The 10,704-nt window shown below is 39.2% G+C and overlaps 1 protein-coding gene across 2 annotated transcripts in view; it reads right to left on the bottom strand.

The window, feature by feature from the left end:
* IPO5 (importin 5) overlaps positions 1-10,704 on the bottom strand; it is a 60,274-nt gene that overhangs the window by 23,612 nt on the left and 25,958 nt on the right. For both annotated transcript variants that reach the window (XM_029936514.1, XM_029936513.1), the window contains exons 5-11: positions 8,513-8,615; positions 7,294-7,390; positions 6,970-7,074; positions 4,368-4,490; positions 4,158-4,278; positions 2,305-2,392; positions 408-514 (exon numbers count right to left, since the gene is read on the bottom strand). In XM_029936514.1, coding sequence (XP_029792374.1) covers positions 408-514; positions 2,305-2,392; positions 4,158-4,278; positions 4,368-4,490; positions 6,970-7,074; positions 7,294-7,390; positions 8,513-8,615 — 744 coding nt within the window. The remainder of the gene's footprint in view (positions 1-407; positions 515-2,304; positions 2,393-4,157; positions 4,279-4,367; positions 4,491-6,969; positions 7,075-7,293; positions 7,391-8,512; positions 8,616-10,704) is intronic.

Consider the following 10,704-nt stretch of genomic DNA (forward strand, 5'->3'; position numbering starts at 1 on the left):
TATATTTTTATATATAAAAGACAGTGGCTAAGGAAGGTCATATGAATCAAATGTGCTAATATTTGTAAACATTAAATAACGATGTCTTATTTAAATTAAAACCTAGGTATTTCTGGCTAGGGAGAAAAATGTATAGTTTCTCCTTGGTATTGTAATTATTTCCTATGCATTGAAGCCAGTTCCACAGAAGAAACTTAGTATCTGCAGTAGTGAGCAAAAACATTCTTTAGCTTAAGACTGGATGGTCCCAAAGAGGACTAAACAGAATCTTATCAGTATGATACAGAAATTAGGCTGAATACTGGATATAAAAAAGCAAAGAAAGATGATGTCTAACTAGCATCTGTCAGGCTGAGACCGAGAAAGCCACACACACTACGCTGGCATCTGAGGGAGACACAACTTACGGTTTTGGAGCATCTGCATTATGTGTTCCTTGATCATTGGCAGCACCAGCTTCCCCCCAAGTCCACAGGCCATTCGGTCCAGGGCGCTCTCACCAGCAACCGCATTGCTGCACGCAAAAACAGAGAGTGTATCCACTGTGCTCAACACATAGAGGAACAATGCACTGTGCACACGCATTTCTAACACGCTACGAAACTAAGGCAGAGAAAGACCAATTTTAGCAGTCTTTCAAGTGTATGAAGTTGTGGGTTAAAAATCCTCGAGAAAAGAGGGAGACACACAACATTTTCATGATTCATTCATCATGATGTAAAAAGTCCTGTCTCAAATCTTAATTTTCAAGACTTTGCTCTTTCTCTCCCTCTTCCTGCACATACCCCTCACCAGCTAACACTAAGCTTTGGTGCTTGCCAGACTCAGGGATGTGAGCCGAGTGTGCAGGAGAGTTTTGTTACCTCACTTCCTGGACACACATCCTTCAAACTCCATCAACGGACAGAACGGAGAGCCCTGGGAGCGGTGCTCGGACTCAGGGATGCCTTCTCTGCTGTGAACTTACCTATTTTTAAAGGAGTACAAACTGCATAGCTAACATGTTTGCACTAGTGACACTCAAGTCCAGTGTTTTCACTGAAAATGGAAGAAACTTGGGCCTAAGAACCCTTTGCACTGGCAATGAACTGTAAGATTAGTAGTGAGTTTGTCATGGGATCATCTTCAACCGTCCAGGGAAGAGGAGACTATAACAATGAGGCTACAAATGGCTTTTAGAATATGTCTAAACCCACCTTGAATAGATTTATGACCTATTTACTTACAAATAAAATCTTATTCATCTAGCCCAGAAAAAGTAGCTTCATAAGCCATATAACTGTAAGTGCCTTTTACAGGGCAGATTAAAGGCCAGGGAGCAGCATATTACAGTTACTCAACCAGGGAAAGGAAACCCAGTGTGAGCCTGGTCTTCTCTTCAGCCGTATGAGGTAATTTCCAGTGAAGGATTATTTTCATATACTTCTAAACTGCATTTAAGCCAGAGTAGTCATTTCTAATAATGGAACTAGGGCGCAAGAGGCACTATACATTCTGTAAGTCAAATGTCTTTCATTTTACCAAGTACCTGTTACAGGAGCTTACACCAACTACCAGTCTTTCTGGGCAATACTTTCAGCAATTTGAGAAAGAGAAATGGTGTTAAACCTCAGTCTACAGACGGGCTATAGAGACCCTGGACAAGTTGCTCACATCTCTCTCCGTTTCTGACTCTCCTTGAGAATCTATCTGTAGCACCACTGAAAGAATTGGTCAAAATCAGCGAGTTCTAAAGTACTTCTCATACGCATATCAGAAGAGGCCGCCATCCTCACCGCACAGTGAACACAGGTTCTGGTGGACGTCCCTGTAGGAATCTCTATTCGCAGGGGCCTCTGACGCTGAGAGAGTAGCTCCAGTGTCACAGTAACCTACTGCACAAATCTTGCCACTGTCTCCTCTCTAGCCTAAGGTTAAACTGAATGAGATTGGGAAAACAGGGCATTTTTCAGGAAATGGTGTGGAAACAACTAGTCTAAGTGAGGACCATGCATATAAAGGCATTTTTCACATTAAAGCTTCTTTATACAGATATTAAGATCCTCTGACTAAAAAAAAAAAAATCTTGAAGAAAATTCAAAGTAAAATGAGGTAGGAAAGATGGCTACTTAATTAAAAATAAGTAAAATATAATTTATAAAATTTGACACAGAAAGCCTCAGTGCCCCATGCTCCAAACTCAGAAGTGTCACTTCAGATCAGAGTATAGTGGGAAGACATGGGCCCCGGAACCCTAAACTCTCGTCACCGCCGGAGCGCTCCGTTCTGAAGGAGCCTCACGCAGCCTCCGGCACCCGCCATTACCTGTCAAAGTCGTCATCCTCCAGCTCATCTGCATTCGCCCAGTCCTCGTCCTCTTCAAGATCTACCATCATCGCTAACATCTGAGGAACTAAAGCAAATCATCATTTCACACCTGAAGACTGTCGCTTTTTTATTTTATCAGTATCACCGTTTATGAACAAGAATATCAAGTAGTAAAAAATGAAGGATTTACTTTGCCTCTAAGAGACAGAAAAATTATTGGCCTGTGCCCCCAATATCTGGTTTGTTAAATTTTAACCTTTTTGCCACATGTGCTTTAGACCTTGTTCGTGTTAAGAAGTAACACTAAGGACAAAAGTCAAACTTCCTAGATCCTATGACACTCTCTCTTTTACTCACCAGAGGTGAGCACTGAATTAAAACCGATGCTTCTCATTCCCAAACTGTTTTTACACTCCTACGGATTTCCCTATATACCTAAGACAGCACTATTTCAAGATTTCATTTTTTATACAATAAAAGTACCAGACTACATGTATCCTTTGGCAGTTTGCTTTCTTTTCAACATGTATGGATTTCATTTTAATTACTTCACAGTATTCCATTATGTAAACACACTATTCTATTGATGGACATTTTGGTTGTTTACAATTTCCTTCCTATTAAAAAATTTGCTTTGGTAAGATTTCTATAGACATATCCTTGAAATATGTGAGTTCAGAGCATGAAATAGCTACAGGTTATCTTTGGTAACACTAAGACTACCTGCTCTGCAGAGGGGTCCCACAAATGTGCATGCATTCCCAGGGGAAGCTGAAAAGGAGACCTGTCTTGTCTCACCACAAGGTGTGAAGTGCCCTGAAGCTGTACGAGTCCCGTCTGCTCAACACCTGTCACCCACGCTCAGGACTGTCAAACCTCCTGACAACTTGGTGTTGTTACATGGGTGTTTGAGACGGAGAAGCGCGCAGGAGCTAGTTCACATTCCTCCTTGTGAATGTCCAGTTCCCTAGCCCTCGTCTATTTTCCACGTACTTCAACTTTGTTGAGTCTGTGCACCTGCAGCTATGTGTCCCTAGGCATATCTTTTCATTTCACTTTCATTTCATTTGGTCAAAAAATGATTTTAGTATTTGCAAATTTAGCAATGTTTGCCTCTGTGGTTTGTGATTCAGTCTAAAAAAATAATTTTCTATTATCATGCTTTACTCATAAAAATGTCTTTTATTTAGGTGTTTTAACAATCCCAAATTAGTTTTTATAGGATATCTGAGGTTAGGATATATTTTTGTCATAGGAATGACCTTTGATCAATTATCTTTCTTTTCTAATTATCCATCGTAAGTCAGCTTCGTTTCCATGTGAGTGGATCTACTCAGTATCTTTTTGTTTCCTATGATTCACTGGTCTACACCTCTGCCACCAACAAACTCTAATCTTCATGGCTGAGAGGGCAAGATCTCCACTATGCTTGTCAAAACTGTCTTGGCTACCTCAGGCCTTGTGTTATTCCACATGAATTTTAGGATCAATCTTATCATGTCCAACTCTATTGGGATTCTGACTGAAATTGTATTAATTTATAGATTAATTTCAGAAGAACTGACATTTAGTTCTAGGAGTCTTTCAACATGTTATCCGATTTCCCCATAAAGGTCCCCTATGTCTCTGGATTTGTTTCCAGGCACCACAAGTCTTGCCTGCGGTTGTGAGATTTCAAGACGTCTGCAGCATAGCCACCGTCGACATACATACAGGGATGTTCCCCGCCAGCCTCATCCGTTTTGAAAGGACATCATATTCTCAACAAATGTGAGCTTACACAGTTCTCAGCAAACTCACCCAACAGCCTTTCCACATGAACACAAATTCTTTAAAGACCCGTGACTTACTGGTCTGTGCAACAATACTGGTATGTTTTCTTAACATAGCAGCTGCAGTCTCAGAGAGGGTCACGATCACTTCAAGGGCGAGCTGGCGCTGCATGTTATTGAGGCTGGTGTCTCCACACAGCTACAAAGAAAATGTATTGTATACACTCTGTAGTTTAGATTATTCACTGAAAATAATGAACAGAACATTTACTGAAGTATTAAATTTACCTTTAGACTTAGCTGTAAAGTGGCTTCTAAATGAGGACGCAAATACTTTGGAACAGTATCTGCGATCTCAACGAGGGACTTTAGGACCGAATCGTCATTCTGGTAGCAGGAGTCATTCACAGCCTGGAAAAAATAAAACAGGAAAGGAAAAAGGTCTGTGTTCGAGTCACTTTACAGACGCCTTACTGCTAGACCAGTGAGGCAGATAGCAAGCGGCACTATCAGAGACTACTTTTCGCTAATAACTTAGCAATCTACAGTCACATGCACACCTTCCTTCTGACTAACGTCAACTAGAAACATATAAAGATTTAAATCTAATTATAGTAACCAGCACGGCGAACTTGAGGCTGTCAAAGAATTAACTAGAAGGGATCCTTTTCCTCTGTCCTTACAACATCCATATCCTAGTCTTTTTCAGACATACAATAAATACTAGACCCTAGAACACATTTCAAGTGTCCAATATTACTCAACTTAGTTCTCTATGACACCAAGCTGGCTCACTCTGGTATTTAAGTGTACATTCTGTATCTACCACTGCCTATTTCAGAGTGACAACCCTAGAAGATTTGGCTAATATTTAATTCACTCTAAATTCAAGGGAAGAAAAATCTAAGATTAGACTTCAACAATTGAGTAACCCAAAAATTTTAGGTAATAAATGACTAACACGATAGAAAGGAAAAACGTTGTCATTGACCTAAACTATCTTTTCAGTTTTATAGCACTGGGAGAAAAATTTCTACTAAATCCTACAAAATTACTCTGAATCATGTACAATCCACACAGGATTTTTTAGTTTTAGCTCTTGTGAATTCTCTCTAACCTGGTAGTTCTCAACAGGACACTATTTCTCCCAGGAGTTTTCCTGGTTGTCACAACGGACTCAGGAAGGGCAAAGACCAAGGTTACTAGATGTCCTGCATCTGTGACACAAATGCTTATGAGGAACTCACGGGACCTTCGTACCATGCATCTCACATGATCATAAATGTCAGATACTTCTAAAAATGAAAACCTCATTTAAAATGATCTGAACCTAAAACCTAACTTACAATTAGGTTTTGTCTGGTTTTAATGTACCATGATTCCCCCCCACCCCCAAATGTAAATACTGAATATAAATCAAAAATGAATACTTTGTTCTGTCCAGAACTTTACCATTTCTGGAAACCAAATCATTAATAACAGCATTTGTGATGTTTGCCTTGCCAATGAGATCTATCAGTCCACATGTTTAGCTACTAAGTTTGTATAGATCACTTAAAAATCACCTAGTCGTGGATGGACCTCGAGGGTGTCATGCTAAGCGAAATAAGGCAGGCGGAGAAGGACAGATACCATATGGTTGCACTCATAGGTCTAACAGGAGAACAGGAGAAACCTAATGGAGGACCAGGGGGAGGGGAAGAGGGAAAGAGAGTTGGGGAGAGAGAGGGACGCAAAACTTGAGAGACTATTGAATGCTGAAAATGAACTGAGGGTTGAAGGGGAAGGGGGAGGGGGGAAAAGAGGTGGTGGTGATGGAGGAGGGCACTTGTGGGGAAGAACACTGGGCGTTATATGGAAACCAATTTGACAATAAACTATTAAAAAAAAATTAAAAAAAAAAATCACCTAGTCTCGGGATGCCTGGGAGGCTCAGTCGGTTGACCATCCAACTCTTGATTTCGGCTCAGGTTCTTACCCCAGGGTCATGGGATTGAGCCCTGCACAGGCTTCCAGGCTGAGTGTGGAACCCGCTTGAGATTCTCAGCCCCCTTCCCCACCACTCCTCTTCCCTGCCCATGCATGCTCTAAATCACCTAGTTTACTATGTCTTCCACTGTAGTTATACCCTACCAATTTTATATTAAAAACCATGCCATTTTATTGTATATTACTTTCTTATCTTTTCTTTGTATTATAACTTAGGGCAATATATTTTTATTTTTAAAACTTGTGCATGTATGGAAGTCCAATACCTATGCATTTCAATATTTCAAAATAGAATATGCACCAGGGTCTAACAAGGTTGACAGTAATTGTTCTAACTTACCCAATCATATTTTATGCTCTGATTGAGGCAGATGGTATCCCTAAAATAATAACACCCTTGGGATGCAACAGTGACAATTAGCCACAAACTATTTATAGTACAAACTATTATAAGCCCGGGGATTAAGAGTAAGGACTACAGTCCGATTTAGGTTTGAAACATGGTTCCATCACTTCCTGACACTGTGACCTTGGGCAAGTTTCTTATCCTCCCCTCTTTAGTTTCTCCTCATGTAAAATGGGCATTACATTTCAGAGGATTTTTTGATTGATTCAGTGGTAATAACCTATCTGATTACTTAATAAATTACTTATATCATGCATTATGGAAAACTTTAGAAACCCTAGCCTAGGTATTTAAAGAGACTAAGAGTCTATGAAAGGCAAGAGATCTATCTAAGTTCAAAGGGGACAGAGATTCCCTCTGATGCCTCGTGCTAGCACACAATAGCCAACAACTTGACTGAATAAATGAATGCACTCCAGAATTCTGATGAGAATTTGTGACTACAGAAAAGCAAAAAAGGGTGTAATTATCACTTATTTTATATTGTTTTCTTACCTGTAAGAATCCGGGTAACAAGTCTGCAAAATGCTTGAACAGAGCAACATTATGCTCATTTGCAAGTATAAATGCAGCTGTAGCTCTAGCAGATAATGTCCTGATCTAATAAGACAGTAAAAAAATGCCAAAACATGAGAAGTTATTGATGGATGCAAGGTCAAGATTTCTTACACAGGATGAAAATTTTCTTCATCAGTAAAACTAGTATTTGTATTTTATAGCATTAAAACAAATGATAATCTCCAAATATGTCAATCCCTCTCACAAGTTAAACGTTATATTAAATTAGGTGTTAATATTAATGGAATTGAAATTATTTACCGATGGATGTTCCTGATCTTGCATACATTGAACTAACATCCGTTTGATAACGTCTAAATAGTGCTGCTGTTGGTTCCCAAAAATTCCAGGAAAATTCCTGAAAAAAGATCCAAAGCACCCCTTAAAAATGACATATTTCATTCAGTAAAGTGTCAGCTAGAACATCTAATGTTCTAATCTAACCTTAAACATCAGCCTGACTAACGTGTGCATTAACCCTGAAGGCTGACCACCATCAACGCATCCTCCAAGTAATCCTCTTTGGGGTCTGGGCAAACGGCAACAAACATGACACAGAGGATTATGCTGGGGCAGTGACCCAGGTGCACTCACACTACTCAGCAGCCCATCCCAGCCCTGGGCTTTATCCTTATCACTCCTGCCCCTGCAGGAAGCTGACCCAGAGTGCAGGTCGGGACAAAAGCAAGTATGAGGTTGCAGAGGGTAGCTGCAGTCACCAAGCTGCCTGACAATCTGCCCCTGGGCTCAGTTAGTGACCCAAGTAGTCCCAATTCGACTCTAATGTAGCTAACAAGTGCACTTAATACTTGCAATTAATTCTCTACTCCGGGTTACCTACATAAATGAGATCCGTCTGATAGACTAAGTAGAAAATGGTATGATGTCTACCCCCATCCTCTTCTGATGTTCAGGGTAGATCATTTTTAAAAAGTATATAATCTTTAAAAAGTTATAAATCCAATTATATTTTTAATGTAGAACTGTATGATAATACCAGAAAAAAATTTTCAGGGTGCAGGTAATCTTTTAATTCTAAACTTAGACCACTTGCTTATAAATATATAGGATTTTATTAAAATAGTGTTATTTTTATAAAGTTTGGCCACAGAAGACTAAGGGAACACTGGGGGTTCACCAGCCTTCCCTTTCTTCTTCAGATTTCATCATTAAAGTGGCTTTCTAAAAGATACATTTAATACTGTGTCGATCTCCACATACAGGAAAAGAAACCATCTTCTTTGGAATCATCAAAGACAAAGGAAAGAAAATAAATGGCAGAGAACCACTGTGTACAAAAAGGACCATCATAAGAAATTAAAAGCTTTGTGATTTTTCAACTTATTTCCAACACAAATAGAAAGCTCATCTAAAGGCATTCTTTAAAAGTCTAAAAAGTCAGACTAAAACAATCCGTTAAAAGGTGCTTTGCATAGTCACGACATTACATTTTTCTGGAAAGTAAGATCAATGTAAGTACCAGAAAATGTGAAGGGCGGCTTCCCGCAGTCCCATATTTTGAGAGCTGACTGAATCAAAGAGGAACTTCAAACCTTCGGGCCACTGGTTGTTGCCGTCTTCATCTAAAAGTAAAGAAAACCAGGCAAAAAGTGTGTAAGTCAAGCTTCAAAGAATGAAGGGTGAATCCTTTCATTTCACAATGCTCAAAGTATGTAGTCGCAGAAAATGTCACACGCTCTGTATTTTTAAAACATCCTAATAAAATTAGGTCCTTTAACCATAAACATGGCATTCTAATCTTGTAAATAGCAACTGTGCATCTGGGTTACATGAGCAGACACTGGCAGAGGTTACTTCTAAAGAGCTGGCATTAAAAGAAATACCTTTAAATCAGTTCTTTTAACATAAAGATCATACTTAAGGGTGGAAGGGGATAAAACCACGGTTAAAAAAAAAAAAAAAAACAACCAAGGGCGCCTGGGTGGGTCAGTCAGTTAAGCATCTGACTTCGGCTCAGGTCATGATCTCGCAGTTCATGGGTTCGAGCCCCGCGTCGGGCTCCGGGCTGACAGCTCAGAGCCTGGAGCCTGTCTTCAGATCCTGTGACTCCTTCTATCTCTGACCCTGCCCTGCTCATGCTGCCTCTCTCTCTCTCAAAAATTAAAAAAAAAAATTAATAGGAAGAGCACTTTGAAACACATTAAGTGATTTTGAATAAAAAATATGTCAATTATAAAGTTTGGTCACAGAAGACCCAGAAAACAATGGGGGTTCACCAGCCTTTTCTGTCTTTCTTTCAAAATTAAGGGGCACCTGGTGGTTCAGAGGGTTAAGCGACTCTTGATTTCAGCTCCTGACTCGATTTCAGTTCAGGTCATGATCTCACAGTTGGTGTGATCAAGCCCAATGTTGGGCTCTGTGCTGACAATGTGGAGCCTGCTTGAGATTCTCTCTCTCCTTCTCTCTCTGCCTCTCCCCAGTTCACGCTCTTTCTCTCTCAAAATAAATAAACATTTAAAAAATTCAAAATGAAGAGTTTCAGTGGGGGGCTTTGAATTTATTTAAAATAAAAAATTTAACACATTTCCTATTTTTAAAAAATATTTACTTTTTTGAAAGAGAGAGGGAAAGCAAGCAGAGGGCAGGCAGAGAGAGGTAGACAGAGGATCCAAAGCAGGCTCTGGGCTGACAGCAGAGAGCCTGATAAGGGCCTTGAACTCACGAACCATGAGATCATGACCTGAACCAAAGTCAGATCATTAACTGGCTGAGCCACCCAGGTGCCCCAACACATTTTCTATTTTTAAGAATTGGTTGATATCTGTAAGCTGACTTGAATTAAGAATTTCTACCTTTCTTGTTGTGGAGATTTAAAAATTAGTATCATAATTTACTAATAAGCACAGCCAAAAATATTTTCTTTAGCCCATATTCTTGTGAGGTAATCTTTAAAAATGTCACCTAAATGAACAGTTTACAATCGTATCTATGAATATGCCAAATAAAATAACAAAGCATATTCAATTACATTATTAATGTTTTTAGTATGACCAAAAAAGGTTTTGACTGTTGGTAAAGTGCATTTTTAGAGATATTCTTTTTATTTCATCATTTAAAAATATTTCGTGGTATTTTAGAAGGCATACGTTACAGCCTAAGTGTGTAATTTATTATTATATAGATGCAACAGCAAAAGCTCCTGGAGTCCGCTGACTTTGACTTTGGTTGGCATGTTTAATATACAAAGCAGCTTATAAGTTAGACTGTGCTTTCAAAACTTAACAGATTGGGGGGGGGATAAAACTGATTAATTTTCAAGCAAACTATAAAATTATTTATCCACACAGATGTTCTGGAAACCAACAGGTTAAGTAAGTATTATGACTGCATTTCAAAACATCTGTAATCTTTGACTCTAAATGCAGAATCTGTAATCACTCTCATTTTGAACAGAATAAATGGTACTCAGGTACCTATGATTCTTCCTTTAAAACGACTCCACCTTGCTAAGTGAAATAAGTCAGGCAGAGAAGGACAGAAACCATATGTTCGCACTCATAGGTCTAACAGGAAATTTTCAGAATGATCTAGCTTCAAGAAAAGCAAGCAGTTAGTAGTGCTTAAGAAAAATTGATTCAGTATCTAATGGATAGTTGATACCTGTCACAACACAGCATTTTATATACTGTTAAGTGAAACTGCAATACAATC

Source organism: Suricata suricatta, chromosome 4 (genome assembly GCF_006229205.1).
Source record: "Suricata suricatta isolate VVHF042 chromosome 4, meerkat_22Aug2017_6uvM2_HiC, whole genome shotgun sequence".
Classification (NCBI taxonomy): domain Eukaryota; kingdom Metazoa; phylum Chordata; class Mammalia; order Carnivora; family Herpestidae; genus Suricata; species Suricata suricatta.